Genomic DNA, 22,272 nt, shown 5'->3' with positions numbered 1-22,272 from the left:
GGAGGTCAAAAGTGTTTCATATTTCATTCAAAATATGCCACTGGCCTGGACAATCTATCACTGTGATATTTTGAAGAGGATTAATTTCAGTGCAAAAATACTTCGTTTCTTGAAGGGGTATTGCGTTTCATTCAGAAGAGTAGTTCGTCTGTTTGTCTGTAATATAATTATTATTTAAAGTTTCTCTTCCAATAGCCGCTGAAAATTTGAATATTTGTGTTTTGAAAAATTGAAATAAAATTACGTTTTATATTCTTTTGTATGATCATTATCGTACTTTATACTTTGTTTTTTCATGTTTTATTTCTAAATTTTACTTTTCAACATCACTAGAAAAAATTCTCTCTTTTTGAAAATCCATTTCGCGTTAACTTACTTATTCTTTAAAAGGGTACTATTTCGAAATTTGCAATATTTTGTAGGTCCTCGATCACTGAAATATCTTACTTTGTTGATCCTACCAGCTTCACTTCGCCCCCCCCCCGAAAAAAAAGAAATCTCCCTCCCCTCCGTGTTTGTATGTCCGTCTCTCTCTCTCTCTCTCTCTCTCATACACACACACACACATGCTATTTTACCCCCCCCCCCTTCGTCTTTCTCCCTTTCCTCACATCTCTAATTATTTTTCTCTCCAAGTTGCATGTGTTGCCTACAGACGAAAGAGGGCACTGTGACACAAATTGCAGAATATTCACATTGAACTATCTACTCTCCGATTTAATGAACATCATGATAGTGAAAGGTTTGCATTTTATTTTTCATTGTGGACAGAGGTGCATGAATAAATTTAAACATACAATATATTCCTTCTTGATTTCACTTCTGTATCAATTTTATTAACAGTCTGTTTTACTGAGATTAGAAGGGAAACCTTAAAAAATAAATCTTGTACTCGTGTAAAAGTTGTCAATATATTATTTGCATTAATTCTTTTTCGAAATAAAAATAATGAGGATTACAGTAAGGCAAATGGGATTAGAGTGTTCATTGATGTGCTATTCTGGTCTATTCGATTTCTTCATCCTGCTATGTGAGATATGCTTACATAATATCTCGCTTTGAAATCTTCCTATCATAATGAAGGGAATTAAAGGTCATTCGACCAACATTGCCCGTGAAGGAACTACGAACTGGTCTATTCCGACCATACGGGTCAATTGAGAGGAGAACAATGTGAACAAATTGGAGGGGTCAAGATGAGAAAGAGAGCAAGCAAGAATTGAGAGCCTTTAGGATTGTTGGTGGGGAAAAGATAATGAGCTAAACGACCATGTTTGATTACTAGTAGTTCAAAGGTCACTCTCAAAATCAATTAACTTCAATAATTAAAATCCAAAACTTGACTTTACTTTTAATTACTTAGAATTTATCAAGAAAAAGAATAGATTGAAATAAAATATATGCATGAGCAAGCAACCCGAAGATTGTGAAAGAATCTCTTATTAGTCTTGTTTATCGATTTTTTTTAATTTCACCAGTCAACAACCCCTCCCCCCCTCACACATACGATTTCGCGATAATTTCGTGTAATACCCTAAAGGCAACCCCCCCCCCCTCCGTAATAGCCGCCTATGCCATTCAATGAATGAACTTGACATACAATATAAATCCTCCAGACGATTCACGATTCCGCGTACGGGATTTCGTCCACCTTGAGAAACTCTCATCTAGGCTACGTCTCAGACAACTAATTTCAAAATTGTGACTTTCATAAAAAAAAAATTCTTAAAGAAAAAATTTCAATAGCTCCATCGATCTGTTATCAACCATCTCATTTTCTGGTGCCAAAATTTGGAATCATTTTTAAGTACAAATTAAGAGGCAATTGAGGCCAGGGGTTGAGGCACCAATCCTAAAAATGATCACGTTAAACTGGCTTTTTTGTTAGACTAAGTTTTATGTTTACTTACATACCCGCATACAGCTGGTCGTCTGCGTTCATTTGTGATTGCATTGAGAATTGAAATATGGGTCTTTGTGCGTTCGAGTAAATTGTTCCGCAGTCTATCAAGCTGGGCATTGTGACGTTTTCACGTGCTGAGTTCTTGTGAAATGATCCTGATTGGAACGTGTATTTGGATATAACAACCTATGATTTGAACAACAAAGTTGCATGTCTCTTTTTTAAAAAAGTTTGTCGAACTGACAACAGACAATCGCCTGTTCATTCTTACAAGAATGCATGTATGCACATGGAGAGCCGGAGGAGAGGTTTGTGTCCGAAGCACCGATATGCCCACCAGTGTAGCAGCAGCAGTAGCAGCAGTGGTTTTCCCTCGGACCAGGCACGGCGGCCATGGTCTTCAATGCCTCGGTGGCTACGATTTCTGTTCATTGGTTTCATGATATTGTTCGTGTTTCCCCAAAAGATCCAGGCGACAGGTAATTATCAAAAATATTTACGTCCAGGTAGTCAATATTGCTTTGGTTTGACTTTTTTTTACACATGCAATGACTAGTAGTAGTACTATTACCCTAGCTATGCAGTGTTCACTATTTACTGTAGTATTGTACTATTCACGGTGCGTGGCGACTAAAGAAAATCTCAAAAATGCGATATCAGCAACATTTCGTTGATGCATTAATCCATTTATCTATCTCTAGTTGAATGCTCTTGTGTTATTTTAAGTGTTATGCTTTTTGCCACGGATATTATTAGACTATGTAGTAATAACGATGAAGTAGTCCTTTTCCAGCTCCCATGCATGCTTAGCGTCGGCGACTTGGGGAGGTAAATCTGGTAATTCGAAATATTACACATTATTGGATGATTAATGTAAATCTCTTTTGGTGTTTTTAAAAGTACGCAGTCCGTTTTGCTTGATATTAATATATGCAATATTCAAGCTGTATTCTGGGCCATAGATCAGGACCTCGTCCTCGAGACACTAATCACTTGATTTGTACAAGGGATGTTTACCAAGTTGGTACAGAGTGTATTGTACTATTACGTCAAATAAACACTTTTTGTTTGGACTTTGCGCTCGTCTTGCATTTTGATGGACATCGAACCAATTTAAGAATGGAAGTAAGAAGAAGGGGTCAGCTCTATATAGTTTGTAGCTGCTGTAACATGTATGTAGTCGTCATTGAGAATGCGTTACCATGGCATTTCGGATGCGTAAAATGGGAAGTTCAGGCGAAAACCTTGTTGTAAAAATAGCAAAAATCAACAATAAAATATATTGGTAAAGGTTTGAAGAAAATCCATCAAAGTGGTGCAAAATCATTTGTTCATTGATATACTGAAGGTACAATAAAAACCATTTTCAATTTTGAGAAGATGACATTTCATGGGGGGGGGGGGGTCAACGATACGATCAGTAGGCAAGTTGATCGCATAATGACGACACAAATCAAATGATTAAAATTCTGATAACTTTTTTTATTCTTTGATGGATTTTCCTCCAACCTTCGCCAATATTTTTCATTATGTTTTTCTGTAATTTTTACAATAAACGTTTTGTCAGGGTGAACTTCCCCTTAATAGCATATTTAAATGTTCGTAGATCTGACAATGAGGAAGTCATTCATTGAATCACAATTGATCCAATATTGGTAATGTCACATGTCCAGGGAGGAATCCTACCTTGTTTCATATTTGAATAAGGGAAAATGCAATATTTCATATAATGAAAGGAGAAAGGAAATAGTGAGCATGGTGTGTAGACGATATCATCGGTTCTCTATTTTGCATATAACAATAATAATACTGGTACATGTACGCGAAATTTTCAAATTTCATAAATTATGTTCCGATTATGAGGCAACTTTCACTGTTATGCTTTTTTTCTATCTTGTTTTATTCAAATAGTTTTTTTTTGCTGTGGTGGACGTGACCTTGAAGCTCTTCTAGTCTTTGAATGTATATCTTTAATGTTCATTTTCATCGTTAAGGCTGCAGCACTACGTTTTACACCATTTACTTATAGAAGCTTGCATTGGCAGACCCAGGTGGGGGCATATCAGGCCAGTGCCCCCACCCCTTTTTGTGAAGCACACGAAATATTATTTAAGGGAATATGTCATGCATATGCAAATAAAGACCCTTTTTTTGCTTAAGTCTAATTTTTTTCTGGAGCAAAATGACCTCGATTTGTTAGTGAACCCCCCTTTTTTTTTGCTTGTCAAAATTTTGTTGTAAAAAAGTACACCCTTTGAAATTCGCCCGTTATTTTAGATATATTAATGCATTTGTCTGTTTTATGTACAAGGAGAGTTCATCCTGTATTTTGATATAAGTATAAAAATGTGGAGCATAATTATTAAAGATGAAGATTGGGCGAAATCGCATTTTCTCCAACAACACCCAGTCAAAGTTTGGCACCGATAGACGCAAGATCGTGGACGCCATGGTACACTAGGCCAACGCAGAAATCTTGAAAGCTGGACCACCGCTGCGGTGATTAAACGTTGCACAAACTTTGGTAAAGCGGTTGTATGCGTTTTACGAGCGTACACGTGATTGCTGGAACGGTGTCGGGTTTTGAAGCAGCGAGCCATTGCGGTGATGAACTTTAGTTTGGCCAAGGAGTTAACTCCTTGGTTTGGCGTTGGTATGGAGGTGTCATCGCTAAAGCAACGCCGGCTTCAGTGGTGCACCGCTAAAGGCATGGTCACACCGCCCGAGCATTGTTGGAGCGGTCGTGGAGCGGAGAGAAAAAAATCACCACCGCTCGCTACCGTTCACCATTTCGATTTCGATTGTTTTTTTTTTTTTTCGATTTTCCCCCAATTTTGTGAGCGAAATTCGGCCCTCTTTCCCTACCGCTCCACGACCGCTCCAACAACGCTCGGGCGGTGTGAACACTATTTTAATAGCCTGTAAAGGGACTCTTAGGAGGAGGCTTTCAAATGTTTCCAGAATGGAGGCTGTATCGCCACCCTCTGATCACAGAACCAATGCTATTTTGTCCGAATCATGTCATGAAAATCAAGAACACGGAGTCCTGTAGCGTTCCGCACGAGGATTTAGGAATATCTGATTGGGCTAGCCAATGTCAGAAAGGCAAGCCCCTACCATTTGCCTACTGACCCGACATGAATTGAATTTGACAACTCTTAAGGCCACCGCACACCTTACGACTGTTCCCGATCCGATTTTGTAACAAATCGCATTTTACTCATTTTCTGAAAATGTGAATGGAACATATTTCATTTGAGGTTAAAATTAACTGAAAGAATAATAATATAACCATTTTGAATGATTGCAAGCCTTTATTTTGGAGTAAAGGCCAAATTAGTTTCAAATCGTAGCCAATCGATCGATCGTACGACTGCTATGACGTCATTACGACTAGATATTAAATTTGCTTTTATTCTAAAAAGGATGATAGCATAGTCACAGATTTGGACAGAGGTATTCGTACGATGATTTAGAACATTACAGAGTAAGATATTCCAAGTCTCAATATTAGCATCAAATTCTACTGTTTTACGTATTCCAAAATTGAGTCGCAGACCAATCGTAAGGTGTGCGGTTGCCTTAAGTGTGAGAAGAGCAGAACGTTTGAGTTGATGTTAAACGACACGAGATCACAATAATTTTTTATGTGCTTAAATCAAAATGGAAAGAAAAAAAAAACACGATAAAACGATACAATTCACTCGACCAAGAGACTTCCATGTCTTTATCATTACTGTCACATCCTTCCACATTGTCACAGGAAATTGAAGCTATAGTTTTATATTTTATGAGAAAACATTTCATTTCGACAGGAAGTTATACCTGAAATAATATTTTCATCTGAACAACGCTGGGTATGTTCACAGACAGGGAGCAGATGATGATCATAAAATGTTTTTATTTCTTACAATGATTCTCGGGCTCAATGATAATAACCGACACTTGAAACAAAAGGGTGTCAATATTTCTCATTCAGTTGTGATCCCTGCTCTGTTCCAGCTGTCGTATTTATCACGCGATGTCTTTATCACGAGAGACATTGTTAAATCAAATTCATATTAAAATCGTCATCTTACAGATGCCTGCTCATTGTACATGTATGGTGATATTCAATATTTTTGCTATTGTTTGGTTTTGTTGTATTGTCACATACTCTCGCGGTGATTATAATAGCGTATTTTAGCACCACTTCACAGACACTTTTTGTGTTGACAATCTATTGAAAGTGCCCGTCAAATTCCAGTGGACAGATCAGAGGTCATTGTCGAAAGTTGGTGGCCCGGGACAGCACATCGTCGGAAGATTCGGACCGAACGAAACATTGCAAATGTGTCGTTTTCCCAGAGTCCAGGACAACACTGCAGTTTTGATTCACCGATTTTCGACAAAGGCTGCTTTGTTATCAAGGACTTATGATATAAGATTATCTGCGTTATAGAAAGCGTCTGCGATGTGGTTGCTAAAATGCCCTAATGGAAGCACAATGACGCGCGAAATGAACCACCCGCACAAAGAATTAGATCTCGTCAGTCTTCACTTCTTCTGTCATGTCTGTGTCTCCATATGCCTCGTGAATCAAGAGAAAATCAAGCATGCACGGAATCATCAGAGGGCATAAGGGTGGGGCACCCCTTTTACAAAATGATGTGTGCTTTCCCCAGGATGGGGTGCTAAATTGTCCCCCTTACTTTTAAGTTAAATAAACCTAATAAATAAACCTTATCGGGCTCCCGCATATATTCATGGTTTATTTATTAATTCCAAAAACAATACACATTTGGCAGCCAATGGCTGAAAAAAATGTGTTTACAAATGGTTCACATATATATACATATAAAAAAGATACAAATTTAAAATGATACATGTATTAGACCTCGTAGATCTAAAATTTTGATATGATGACAATGTTGGGTCCGTTGAAAGTAGTGAATAGATTAATCATAATTTGCCACAAATCGTTCAAAAGGAAATGCCAATTAAACACCAGTGCAATAAATACAAAATTCAGTAATCAATACAAAGTTGAAGTATTATATATTAATTTTTTGCGCAAGTAAACGAGTTATTAATGCAATTTTGAACAGGTTAGTCAATATTAAAATATAGAAATTCATTATAATCTAGTAATATAAATACAAAATTAAACAGACAATAAATAGAGTGGGGAAATATTCTCAAATTTATATTCACACCTGAACCCATTACACCCAGAGGAATTATATGCCAGTATATTACATGTAGATATTGTAGATATTGTTATACGAATATGTATACAAAAGCATATGTATGTAAAATGTGACAACTTGATAGCAAGAACAAGAGTAAGCCTTATAGACTACAGTAGTAAAATATGTCCCTATTTGGAATTATATTCATGAAATGGAAATAAATAATACTGGCATATTAACAACATGCTTGCCTGTTAAAAATGTTATTTAATTAATCATGACGCTTATAGTCGGTAAAACCCAAGATGAACATACAACGTTTGTTCAGTAACTCCTAAAAATCGCATCAAAATATGAAATCAACAGTTTCCTTTACTGGGTCCGCCCCTTCAATCATGGTATATTTACTAACAAGGACTTGGTTGTATATCTCCACCCACATGAGGCCGTTAATGAGCCGCCAACCATTATACTTTCATATAACGTCGATTAACAAACGGATTATAAACAGATAAAAGGGCAAAGAACTGCACTGCCATGATCGAAATATGCAAGGGAGATGAAAATCAAACATCAATCATTTGCCAATATTGACCGATATAATAGGTACAATTTATTTTCAGTAATCGTATTGTATCAATCATAGCTTAAGTCTTTTGATTCAAATATTAAATGCAGTCATGCCATATTAAAACAGTGACAAACTTGCAATTTTCATTGCACGACTGAGAATAATCAAACGAAATTAAAGGCATGTCCTTCTATCAGATTGGAAGCCACCATAATATCGCAGGTCTCATCGCCCATTGAAAATATTTTCCATTAAAATTAAATTATTCATAGTTTTATGATTTTATTATACTGACTAACGGTTGTCAAATTCAGAGCACCGAACACAGACTTATTACCTCGTCCCTTTTTTTCAAAGTGGTATATAAATATGAATGTTTAAGTTGTGGTATCTTACATTACGAAACTGTATTTATATTCAAGTACAAATCAAGCATTCTTGAAAATGTGGTCGTTTTTAATCGATCCCCCAAACCGTTCATTTGATTATTTGAATAATTTAATGCAATGGCTTTTTCAAATGTGTAATTATTAGCATTTATTAGAAAGAAATGTAAAATGGTAGCAATCAAACTTGACTTGTCAATATGGAGATTTTTTTATATCGGCCCTTTTTGGTTACACGTTATTTAGAGGGATACCCTCTTCTCCGCCATGACCAAATTGACAAATTATTGTCACCAAAAGAAGGTTGCTTTGTTTATTTTTCATTATTCAAGTAGTAGGATGCTCGACCGTGAATCAGGCTTGCCTTGTTATCATCAGACGAGTCCTCTTAATACCCAAGTCATACCAACAAAATCGATATGAAACCTTTACACAACATGATATTACCACCAAATACATGGAATAGCTTGTTAATGATGTTAATTGGGTTGATATAAGGTTCAATTGAAGTCGATATTGGACAGTATGACGTCGGTTGTGACTTTTAAGTCAATAAGTCGGTCCTTGGTTTGTCTCGGCTGAGGACATGAAGGGTCGGTTTAAAATTCCGTTTTTTAATTTTATTCTCTGCATAACAGAGGGGTGGGGGCTTGAGGGCCACCCTCCCCCCCCCCATCACGACCAAGGAGAGGGAGAGAGAGTGAGAGAGAGAGAGAGATGGGAAAGGGGTGAAATGTTATTATTTTCTGCATATTAAGTCAAAATCTATCAACAAAAAAAAAATTTGGGTGGGGGGGTGAAAACTTAGATCAAAATATGAAGTCGCTTGCTCGCATCTCTTTAAAACTCTTGCCCCACCCCCCTCAAAATTGTTGACTCCTTACGCCATTAAAATAATGCAAATTAAGAAATGAAACCAATTTGGAGCACCAATGATCTGATATTGTATATTAATCGTTTGGTATAAAAATGTCTTCATGACATAAGTTGTTAAAGAAATGTGAGCAGATTAATTCTAAGTTTACATTTGAAATTCATATATATTCCTTTTCTTACCATGTTAAAATGTTTATGTGTAAACTTGAAACAATTATGTTTTAATAATGTCATGTTATATATATTTTTTACATGTGATATGAAGAAGAAATAAATATGATTTAAAACAAAAAAATGAACATGATGAATGCGTGGAGAGGAACCTGTGGTTGATTGCATGCCCTTGTGTGACTGGGGAATCATTAGAAAGTGTGCACGCGATTGACGAAGACTATCACATATCACATGATGCAAGCATTCATGTGATTGATCGTTGTTTATTATCATGATTATTCTGCTTTCAGAATGAGCTTTGGTTGTGAGGATTTCCTGTAGAAGAGCTTCAAATATTGAAGACAAGGTTTAAAACTATTTTATAGTGCTGCATTCCTTGTATTCCATGCATACGCTTCGTGTAACAGCCACATATAATTTTTCGGTCGACTCTTCCATGATTTGAGAGACGATGCAGGGGGAAATTCAGCACATGGGGGGGGGGGGACAACCATCCTTTTTTCGAAGGTAGCTAACAGTAGGAATAAGAATAAAGAGCAGAAAATTAAGGAGTGAGGAGGTAGACGTGGGGGATAAAAAAGAGAAATTTCTTCTAATATATATATTTTTCTAAACCACGTCTGTATTCTCGCTGACTACCATAATGGTTGCAAAGTTTCAATGATGTTCTTATCTCGCCTTCGATTTTATATACTTATATTTGTATTACGTGCGTCTATACTGTGTCTGGACTCGGGGTGACGATTATTTCATCCACTGACGGTTTTGCATATAAACAATAATCATGTTGATAACATTTTTATCATTTTAAAGGTCAAGTGGCGTGTGCGTATCTGTGCGTATAAAAATTCTAATCTGTATCTAGAAGGTTGTGCATAACTGATCACCATTTCAGCTATGACCGTTTCGTATCATAGCAGGTACCAGGTGGTCTAATTAATATCCATTTCATTAACATTTAATTTGCACAATGAACACTTTAGTCCAATTAGTATATATGGAGTAAATGGTTATTGGCCAACTGGTTAGTGGACGGAATGGCATTAGACTAAATGAAAGTGGACCATGTGGTCAGTGGACGAACTGATGGTAGACCAAATTGTAGTCGACGGGATGGCAATTGGACGAATTGGCATTAGACGAATTGGAAATAGACCTGTATGACTGAGGCTTTAAAGAATTAAAGTGGACAAATCTGTAATGTCCATAAAATGTAATGTCCGTAGCGTCAAAATTTTGTCTCGAGGGTACATGCAACGCCGGGCTTTGAACCCTTTTCATGTTTATATTGGACCACGGCACCATCACTGTTCTAGCATGAAAGAAAAAGTCGAGGTACAATTTTTGTGAAAGAGGTGTGCAAGGAGGATGCTACTTAAGTTTATTCTAAATTTAGGGGACCTCTAACACCTTCCAGATTTTATTGGTGAATTTAGTGATATATTATCATTTATGCAACAAAATGACGTCATCTGGTTTTGAAGATTGAAAACAAGACTGCGAATTTGTGACAACATACGTCATCACTTTGTGGCATCATAAATAATAAATAGAAGAGGTTTTTTATAGACTTAGGCGGATTAATGTTTGACACGAATTATGTCGCGAAAAGTGTAATCGTATATTGTACGTTATATTTAGGACATCTGACATTTTCAGTTTCGATTTGTTTCATAGAGTGATATGAAACTTTTCCCTATTCTATCGCAGATCGCAGATGAATAAGTTTTGTTTTCCTTTTTGTTTCAATTTCCTTGTGTTCATATTTTGCGATTTTTATTTTTTTCTTTATACTGAACATTAAAACAAATGACAGAGGCATGATGCGTAGATAGGTTTGAAAGAATAAGAAACAATGTCGTTCTTTTTTTGTGTTTTTTAATACTCATACACACTCGCCTCCTTCCTACGCTAAAGCACAATCCGTTATTAAAATGCTTTCAATTTATGCTGTGCCATTGACCTTTTATGCGATGTTGGAAGTGCATCAAGCCACTTACCCAGCTTTCGGGTTTATGGACATCGTATATGAATCTCATCTTGTATAACGAGATTACAGTATATAGGACTAAGAAAGAATATGGAAAAATATTTTATGGATATGGAGGGACAGGAGACCCCCCCCAAAAAAAAAATAATAATAAAAATGAATAAAAAATAAAAAAAATAAAATAGATGAATAAATAAATAAATAAATAAGTAAATAAATAGAAAATAAAATAGAAATAAATCATCAGCGGGAAATGTTGTAGCATCATTGTGTTTACATAATTTACATCTCATCCCACTGAATACACCTAATCTTGATTATGACATTTGTATTTAATACATGTAAGTATCCCCGTTGATATTGTTTAAATTCAGACACAATAAAATATTGCTCGTCCGCTTTGCTCGCAATTTTACCAGAAATTATGCACTATTAAAAAAAATTCACACCCCCCCCCCGATTTTCGTCTTCATTTACCCTGCTGGCAAGTGCTATAAAGGACAGGGTGTAGAGTGATGAAGAGAATGGAACAGGACCTGGAGCCAGGAACACAAAGCTTATCAATGATAGTAGAATATTTTTTAACGATTGATTGCATTGACTATATAATCAATTGTCAAAATCAAGCGTACGATCAATCGTTATGCTTTATGTTTTGTTTTGTTTTGTTACGGAGTCCTAGACCCCGTACCACAAAGCTTAGCGATCAATCGCTAAATGAAATTATTGAGATCATCTTTGCATGCATGCGCATTTTTCTCAGTAGACTGACCAGGAACCAATCAGAATTGTTATTTAAAATAAGCGATTAATCGCTAACCTTTGTGATACGGGGCCCTGGGTGTGGTGAAATCATGCATGGATAATGATGACGTTTATTTGAATGTCACTCGTAAAATGACGACGACGAAGACCATGATACAATGATGATTTCATCATTTTTGTTTGTGTCCTGCATATCGATCACCTCATCGTTTTCCCATTAGGTTCAGTCGTGTATGCAATAACTTACTCGTTTGTTTTTATTTTAACTTGCTATATACCGAGTGTTCGAAATCTTTTATGAGCAGTCACTCCCACCCCCAGTTTATCTTCATATCAATCGCGTGCATGTATCACCAGAAATCCGTATCACTCGTATGTACAATACATACATCACCATGATGATGAAAGGTCTACAGCCGTGACCGTCAGAGATAATTTGTCGAGGATCAATTAATTGATAGTTCTTTATGTCATAGCTCTCTTGGATACAGAGAGAGAGGGGGTTGGGGAGAGAGAGAGAGATAGAGGGGGTGGGGCGAGACAGGTGTGGGGTAGGGGAGAGCAAGTCTATTACCACTACCACCACCATCAACACAAACGACTACCAAACAAAACCCAGGACGGGCGGGGGATGGCAGTATATTTTGACGGGCGTTGGGGCAAGGAGATATCACCTCCTTGGTAGGGGTAAAGGCAGGACGACTTGAAGGCGATGCCATTCTTCTCCAATTAGGTTTGTTTAACCGGCACTCTTTCATACTTTTCTTTACTTCCTTTAATTTTCCCCTTTTCCCCATCATGCTTTGTTCTGTTTGTTTTCACTACCTACATTTTAAGAGAGTTCGGTCGCGCCCCTGTCCCCCTGTCTCCCCTGGTAAAACAATACCTACAGGAATATATTCAATTAATCTTTACAACCTTCCTCCCAATCGTTCCTCTTCGTATGTATAATTAATATTGGTTTGTATCACTTCTCTGTTGTGTCGGGGAAATGCCCCGGTTGTGGTGTTGTGTCTTTGGCCCCTCGTAATACATGTAATGTATTCGAACATAGTACGTTGGTGATTGAAATCGATCAAGGTGTATCGACGCAATACTACATAGTGAGGAAGATTTTTTTTTCTTTGTAGAGTAACTGTCATATTTCAAAAGTACACTGTAATAAAATGATTTATAATCTTATCTTAATCATTAACTTCATTTGAAAAAGTCTTCATCATTTCCACGAACATCGTTGAAATAAATCATCCTATTCATCATCACCATTATTATTGTCGACGTCATGATGATCATCAAAAGCAATATTATCATCTTCACCAACATCATTATCATCATCATCATCAGCAGCAGCAGCAACAGCATCATCATCATCGTTATCATCAGATCATCACCACATCACCATCGCTTCCATCATTCTCGTCACTACCATCATCTCCATCACCAACATTATTACCATCACCATCAATACCAACATCGTCACCATCAATAGCATCATCGTCGTCGTCATCATTACCACCACCATCAACATCATCATCACATTCATCATCATAATGAATCATTACCACAAACATCACCATCATCATCACCATCATTATCATCACCACGGCATCATCAGTCTTCATCATCATCATCAGTCATCAGCACCATCATCATTATAATCATCACCGCCATGTTGACCCATCACCATCATCCTTATCATCCCCATCATCATTATCAAGGGCAAAACCACCAGTTTTCCATGGACATCATTCTCAGAGATTGATTCATCCTCTTTATATTGAACAGTCGATCCTGCAAACGAAATTGTGATCATCAGTTTGATTTCCAAAAGTTAGGTCCACCCATTTTATAATTCGCCAGCACTGATTACAGGCCAGTGCATACGCATCATCAAAATAAAAACACCACTCCAATCACAACTCCATCGTTGTGATGCTGACGTAATGTTCAGCTTGAAACCGACGACCCCTTTCTATGCCCCCTTCATCGAATACATTCTTGAGAGATCAATCCATACATTCAGTCCCTAACATTGCTGGCATTCACTTTCCCGTTGAAGGCTTCTTGATGAAACCCGTATGTGCAAGTCCAAAGAACGCCATCACATGGGGGATACGACGTCACTGGGGAAATGTCGTTGTCATATCAGCGAAATGAAATTCAGAGAAAGTGAAGTCAAAGAGGAGAACGGATGTATTCTTCTGATATAGCATAATAAGTGGGTTACGATATACTGCCAACAAATACAACCGCCCCTGCCTCTCCCCCACCAGCGCTGATCCGAACTTCTCAGTGAAGATCTTTTCAAATATATTGTAAATGCGTTATACTCAATAAATACAAAAAAGAAAGAAGCTGAAACACTGAAAAGTAATATATTTGCGATCTGTTAAGGATGAAGATAAAAACCTGTTTTAACTTCCCATTCCGTTTTTGTTTTTTTTCTTAACCATCCCAAGCGGAAATTAAATTTTTCTTAATTTGCAAAATATTTTCATTACTCACTAAATAAATTTGGAATGAAAAAAAAATCTGAAAATTCTACATATCTTTGTAAATAATTCTTGATTGTGAAAGTTCATGGAAGTGCATCATTAATTTTCATCACAGTGCAAATATCCAGAAATGAGACATGAAACAATGACTTTTTTGAATGCCTATAAACGTTTGATGGATCTCCGACAATCTTACATCATCCAGATATCCGTCTTTGCGATTAATTTCTTTTTTCCTGCGGAGCATTGATCAGTTTGAAGAAGAGCCGATTGTTTCCCGTGGTTGAAATGATAGTCAGGATAATGTACATGATCAAACCATGGTCCATGATCCAACTAAGGGATACTAGTATGGGATGCGGTTCGCTTCCGAAAGCAAAGCTTATTGTTCAAACTGAGTCAATTCTTACCTATAAATAATATGAATGAAAATATTTTAACTATTTTGATGAATGAGTCGTTATGGGGTTTTAATTTTTAATTTTCTTTTGTCGTGTCATCTGATTCAGTCAGAGTGTGGGATATATTCATTCAGAAACTAGACTCTGAGTCTGATCGGAATATATCTTATAGGTTCTCGCGAGCGCAAAAGGAGTATTCGGTCTCCTAATCGTTGTCGGGAAGGTTTCCGTTCGGAATCGTAAAGTCTCTTTATGAATTCTCGGATAATCACGAACTATTTATCAGTGGTGTAATGAGCCAAACATTTTGAGGGGGCCCAGATGATTATGGCGCATCGGGCAAAATGTTCGACTTTTTTATTACAAAAATCAAATTTTGTGAAAGATTTTGACATAAAATTCAGAAGATAGTTTCATATTTCACCCTTCTCTCTTTCCTTTTCTCTTTTTGTTTTCTTTGTCCTGATTTTATTTTTTGGGGGCGGGTAGGACAAGCGCCTTCAGCCCCCCCCCCCTCCATCAGTACGCCACTGCTATTTGTTGAAGATGAACCAATCATCTGTTCATGGATATTGATAAATATTATGTGGAAGGCATTATCACAATGGGGACTTTTGTAAATTATATGAACATCGTTTTGAGTATATAAACATTTTGTCTTTTCAGAAAAGATTTAATTGAATAATTATTTTTTCTAAGAAATATTGTTATATTGTTTTCTCATTCATCGAAGTTGATTAGATAAAAAAGCTGTCGCACTAGGTACATGAATGGGAAATGCAAATTCTTGAACATTGGCATGAGAACCCCGCGTTGGCTCAGCGAGGGACACCGCCCTTTTCATGGCATTTAGTCACAACGGATGTGGAAATTGAAAGAGGAGGGTGATCAAAATTTAGGAAACAGAAATTGCTTTGTAATAAAGATCGGATGGATAATTAGAGTGAGAGTAGCGGGATTCCCCAATGTGGGGATGAGTCATCATTTTCGTAGATTCTTCTGGAATGGCCATATCAATTCTCGGGTTGGGGTCGATCGTAATGACGTCATATATACTGTATATTGAAAACTTGAAATCTTACTAGAAGTAACTCGAGATATAGCTCAAGGATTATGTAGAAAAAACACAAAGCAGAGGGATGGAGTGATTAAGTTTGTTTGAAGCTAAATCAACGGTGTTTTAGGAGAAATTTGTTTCACCCCACTCCATGATAGAATAGAATGAATTAGAATACAAATGGTTTATTGATAATACATGATTGGCAGCTGAGTGGCTGAATTATACATGTTTACATAGCATAGTAACATACAAAAACATACAAAGAATAGATAAATTAAAATAAATCATAAGCATAAATTACACAAAACAAAAACATGATATCTTGTCTCCCCCCTTCATTAAATAGAATATAAAACATTGTAGTAGATCTGCAGGAGGAGTGACTTCAATGAGAATATGATATTGTTTTGACTTGTGAATGTTGCTTGTGGTTATTCCACTGTCAACAATTTCCACTGCACTTTGCAAAACTAAGCACATGCAGTCGAAGTGCATGTATTTCAATATTTTGTTCTATGCGAAAAGAACCTTACTAACTTGACAATATGATTGCGGGGGTAATATTACTTATACTCATTGGCGGCGGAAGGCAAAACATTTAGGGGGGTCCACCTGAAAGTTTGGTTAGCAAATTTTTTGACAAGGAAAAAAAGGTTATCTATCAAGCGAAATTTTTAGGGGGACCACAACAAATTCAGACAAATTCAGGGGGTCTACTTGAATTTTAGGGGGACGCAGGAAAAAATTGACAAAAAAGGGTCTCAACAAAAATTTTAGGGGGACCGTCCCCCCACCTCAAATTTAGGGGGAGACCTGTCCCCCCCCCCCCCGCTTCCGCCGCCTATGCATATACTTTTTAATAATAACCAGAATTATTTTGATGAATTTAGTTTCATATATAAAACTGTTCAACTTTCATTTTCACTTTATGTATTCATTTTACTCTATCAATCAGCAAGAATAAAACGGAGTTTTGATTTGTTTCAAACAAAATCACGGTTATATCATTATGGATGTATGATTAGCTGATATCTTGTCCGTGATATTTCAATGCCACTGCACAAAGCACTCTCAGGGGAAGAGTGTAAACTTACAAACTTTCGACACACCATGAGTCATTCATGCAATCCCTCTCAAACAGCCGTCTGTCTGGCCACACACCACTAACTATATTCCCCCTGGCGCGCCAAAGACTCATGTGTTAAAAATGAGATTTGAAAAAATCGCCCCAAAATAAGTCTTGAAAATGACACCATCCAAACCATTATCATTTGGTAGTTCATCCAATCCTTCAAATGCTATAAATATGAAAAGGGGGTTTTTAGCATTTTTTTCCCGCAAAATCGCTCCATCCGACATGTCTGAAAGAGAGTTGCAATATATTAAGATTCAATTTGATATTGATTTCGTTTTCTAGCCTGTTTACTCACACATTCAAGTTCTATGCATAGGCTACTATTAAATCAAATTTGATCTTTAAACTGACTCCATATATTGTATGTTTTTATTGTCTAGCTGGGTAGAGGAATACCTGTTGTAGGTTTCCGAGAACAGAACATCCGCAACCACGAATCTGAATCACAGTAAAGGGACCTATTTTTAGATCAATCTCTGTGATTTAAGTCTATTGCAACCCTTTCACCCCAGACATTCTTACACTCTGTCTCTCGTCCTGCTGAGAGGGTTAAATGAATTTCCTTGTTTCTTCATCTTTCAGTTTATATGATCAACCAGTGCGGACGAACTATCCACTCAGCAGGCGATATCATCTACTCACAAGGCGGGCTTTACTATCCTCCAAATACCAACTGTACGGTTACCATAGCAACACCCACTGGCGATGGTCGAGTGTTCTTACAGGTTGGTACAAGAGAAATGAAATATGAGTAATAAAATCATTTATATATCATGTCATTGTTTGAATTTTTTGTGAAGTACTTTTAACAAATTGATTTTTTTTTCCTGCCAAACTTAGTGTCAGATGTAAAGTATGATAAGTTATTCAACGAGCATAAACATAGACATGTATTTCTGAAATATGTCTATTGGCCCATTGCAGTCTGTAATTATTTTTTTAATGCCGCTTCATATCCAATTTAGTGTGTTTATTTTTTTTTTTCAAGATTAAAATTTTTCAAACTATCACAGGATCCATATTGAACTTTCTTGGGTTCTATACAAAACTTTACATATCTTTATACACTTTTTCAGCTCCATGAAAGTGAGTTAAATTCAAATGAAGATTGCAATGATGACTACCTTGAGATCGATGACATCAGTAATGACATCAATACGAGGCGGATCTGTGGCACGACGTCGCCCTTGGAAGTGATTTCTGAGGGCTCCTTTCTCCGTCTTCATCTGGTCTCTGATGGGATCGGGAATGGGCGTGGCTGGTCTGGGGTTTTCACAAGCATTCTGCCAGCAGGTGGGTGACTGAGGCGTGGGAAGAACAGGATATACTGTAAACTTATTCGGCTGTTTAGGCAAAAATGTGTTGTTGTTTTTTCAGTCTGTTCTACATATAAACGTAGAATGGAAGATATAAGATGGAAATGTGTAAATAATGAATGAATGAATGAACAATAAAAGAACAAACAAATTAATGAAGGCATGAATATTTGAATGAATTAATGAATTCATTAATGAACAAATGAACAATAGAATGAACAAACGAACGAATGAATGAATGAATGAATGAATGAGTGAGTGAGTGAATGAATGAATGAAATAAAGGATGGATGGATGAACCACACAAAATATACAAACCACAATATCAGGAAGAATAAGGTTTGAGGCAATGATAAATTTAAAACACTTGCAAACAAAACAGAAAATAGAATATTATTTGAGCATCACTGCATTCCAAATCTTTAATTTCAGGAATCCTAGTGTATGGTTGATATAAAATGAAAACTTCTTTTTACACCTTGACGTTTTTCTTCATCTTCCCTGCAGATATCTCCCTCTGTCTAGGTTACGATAGATTCCAATGCAGCAATGGTCGTTGTATACCTTCTGTTCTCCGATGTGACTCGGTTAACCACTGTGGCGATAGCTCTGATGAAACAATTGGATGTGAAGGTAACAGGTCTATTCCATTATTTAGGGGAGGGGTGTTGATCTAAGAATCATATATATCTTGCTCACAAATAGACATACTCTAGATGCGACCTTCCATAAGTCAACTATTTGCTGAAGTCTTAGTAATTTTATTAGATAAAATTAACATGTATTTTGTATGAGATGACCTTACTTATTGGGTGATAACCTTTTTTTTAGCTTGTCAAATTTATTTTGGTCGAAATTACCTTACATTTGGGGTGATAACCTTTTTTTTTGCTTGTCAAATTTTCCAGCCTCTGGTCCCCCCTTCCTTTGGAGACAGATTTCCGCCCTTGAAATAGAACTTTTTTCTGTGGACCCAATAGATTATAATTTGGCAGCTTTGTCTGTATTTGATGGTGGTTAGATAAAATAATTGCTCTGATTTTTTAAATTTTTTGACTTGACAGATGAGCTTCCATATTACCTTGGAGATAGGGTGATAAAGCAAAATGAAGCTATTTACATCGGGCTCGCCATCGGTTTCACTGCCATCTTTGCCATCTACTTCGCAACTGTTTGTACCCGGGACACATGCAAACAAATCAAACGCAGGGTGAAGAAATTAACAACCAGGGAGCCGGAAGAGGACAAGGTCCCAACCGAAGACGAGTTTGAGGCAGAGCTTCGACAAGCACTAATGGGTAGTCAAATGTATGATAGACGAGTAAGCCAGCCTTATGATACTACCCTCAATACCATCACCGGCGGGGAGCTTGCCCGGCAGCTCAAGTTAGAACTTCGAAAGATCCAGGAGAATGGGACAGACCCCGGGTATCGTCGGTCAAATCCCCAGGCCGCAATGCAAAAGTCCGTCAATTACAGTTATGACAAAATTAATAGCACTACCGAATTGATTCATCTTATCGATAGGGAGAATAATAATCATTCCGACCATGGTCGAGTCAATAATCACTACGTTGAAAGCCCTCAAAGTGAGCATAGAGTATCTTTTGAATACATTCCAAGCGTTGTAGTTAGTGAGGATGGCGATGAGAACAAAAAGGCAGTATTGTATGATCCTGCTGAAGATCTGTCCAAGGGTGTGCCTAGAAATTCCTTGCATGGTCTATACAGGAAACGATCATCTAAATCTAGTGTTTCATCTATTCCTGAAGATCAATTGCCTTCACAATCAGGAGGAGATCCTTCGACTGACCCTAGGAAGGTTGGAACGTCTTCCAGGTTTAGTGTTAAAGCAGTTCCTGAAGATCAGTTGCAATCAAACCCAGGCAAGGCATCAAACTCAGATCAAAGTCGCAGTAAAGGTATTTCCCGTTTTAAAGTTAAGACAGTTCCTGAAGATATGTCGTCTAAATCAGTACAGGGTGATTCATCCACTCCGGTAAAATCCTCACCTTCTAGAACGAGGTTTAACGTGTCTAGGATTCCTGAAGACAAAACCCAAGTACACCCCCAAATTCAAATATCTAGTTCAACGCCTTCTTCGTCCAGATTTAGTGTCAGTTCAGTTGATGAGAGTGAACTGAGGAAGGGAGAGGCAAGAAGAGCTAGTGATGTTCCTGATGGAGATATCCCAGCAAATAGATATCTCCAAGTGCCTTCACATCGGAGAAGTTCCGCTGGTGTTGGAAGAACAGTATCGTCTGTCTCAAAGCAATCATCGAGCCGCTTCGCCATGCAACTTGTTGAAGACCCTCTTCAGGATAAAGCAACTGATTCAAAAGATAGCAGCCTTAAAAATGACTCAGAAAAAAGTACAGGGATTGATTCTGGTGTAAAATCAGATGATGGCGATAAAACGCCAGCACCTGCAAAGAAAAATCCCAGTCGTTTCACAGTGCAGAAGGTAGAGGAAGAGCCAAAGGATGCAGAGCCAAAGAAACTTATAAGCATTTTGAAGAAATTTGAAACTCTACCTGATGGCACTCGTTCGTACACCAAGCAATCGAACCGTGAACGGTTTCGCAGAGCTAGCGAGGGTGCGTCCTTAGACAGTCCCGATGGTGAGAACGATCTACCTGCTTTACCAGCTACTGTCCATGGGTTTACCAGCGTCAAATTTTGGGACGAAAAACGTGGGACATATTCATATGTCTCTCATCTATGACAACACAGCAATGCATTAATTGACTTTGATTATGTATGACTTTGTTTGATTTTTAACCAATGTAGGGAAGTAGATTTGTGTGTGACTATACGGTATATCTTGGCCTCAATATTAGCCGAGTCAACAAGAGATTTAGGTAAATTGAATGTGTCTATTTAGGTAAGCATGACACTTTAAACTCAATAACTCCAAAACTAGGAGTGAATTGGTTCGATCGAGGCAGACACATGAGCCATACAAGTGTTCCATCCTTTTGAAAGTTACAGCATATGATTTTAATGGAAATATGTCGTTCCTACACAAGTATGACCTTTTATTTTTGCTTATCAAATTTTCCTCCAGAACCCCCCCCCCCCCTTTGGAAAATCCTGGATCCTCCCCTGGATACAAGAATATATTTTGTCTTAAGGCAGTTTTCAGAATAGTATGGCCCCTGGAGAGTTGATCATTTTCATGTCATGGTTATTAACTGCTCAGATTCTTTTGGGTAAATTCTATTTTTCGTATTCTACCATTTTTTGTTTGCATACCCATATTAATGCAGAGATATGCTTTTCAGTCATAGTATTTGACCCATTTATATGCTTTACTCTGAGAACTGTTCTTACAAAAGATTGTTAACAAAAGTTTATCAACGAAAGATTGTTAACAAAGGCAATGGGGACGTTTTGATGATGTGGTAAATGGCAAGATAAGGCATTCTCTACATTACAATGGAATTACATTATTCATTTGGCCTGCTAGAAACTCCATAAAGTATTTGCCCTTTTTAATAAGAAATTTATCATTTCTCTCACTTTGTTCAAACTCTCACCACTCTGCTTCTTAGATATTTTTTTAAATTGTCACTTGGGCGAATTCCCTTTAGACATTTGACCTTGGATTGAAGTTTGAATGTGATATTTTGTCTAATTTATACGATTGGTTATATTTATTTACTTATTCAATTCTAAATCAGATGTACATGTTTTTTTTTATATTAGGCCTATACACTGTATATGTCTGATTACAATGAGAGAGTTGTTGTGTGTTCCTGTCGATTTTAAAAACTATTTCAAAAAAAAAAGTTTTGACCTGAAAGTTACTAACACGATGGTAATATGGAGGAGTTGGAGACTGGTCAAAAGTTGCTGCTTTAATCTGAAATGACAAAGATTTAATTATCATAAATGTATTTATATTTAGTGGAAACAATGATAACATTTGTGTTATGACTTCATACAGTAATAATTATGATTTATAATAAGCAATACCTGCTGATCAGAATGAAAGCATTTTTATAAATAAATTATTAATTTAAATTA

General features: G+C 37.0%; 1 protein-coding gene across 1 annotated transcript; it reads left to right on the top strand.

The window, feature by feature from the left end:
- Nucleotides 1-1,944: 1,944 nt before the first annotated feature.
- LOC121407632 lies at nucleotides 1,945-22,272 on the top strand. The gene is made up of 5 exons (XM_041598800.1): nucleotides 1,945-2,382; nucleotides 17,510-17,652; nucleotides 18,004-18,220; nucleotides 18,751-18,876; nucleotides 19,308-22,272. Exons 1-5 carry the CDS (start codon nucleotides 2,187-2,189, stop codon nucleotides 20,966-20,968), a joined length of 2,343 nt encoding a protein of 780 aa, XP_041454734.1. The 5' UTR covers nucleotides 1,945-2,186; the 3' UTR covers nucleotides 20,969-22,272.

The sequence above is a fragment of the Lytechinus variegatus genome, chromosome 2 (genome assembly GCF_018143015.1).
Source record: "Lytechinus variegatus isolate NC3 chromosome 2, Lvar_3.0, whole genome shotgun sequence".
In the NCBI taxonomy this organism is placed as follows: Eukaryota; Metazoa; Echinodermata; class Echinoidea; order Temnopleuroida; family Toxopneustidae; genus Lytechinus; species Lytechinus variegatus.
This window is presented reverse-complemented; position numbering and strand designations above follow the sequence as displayed.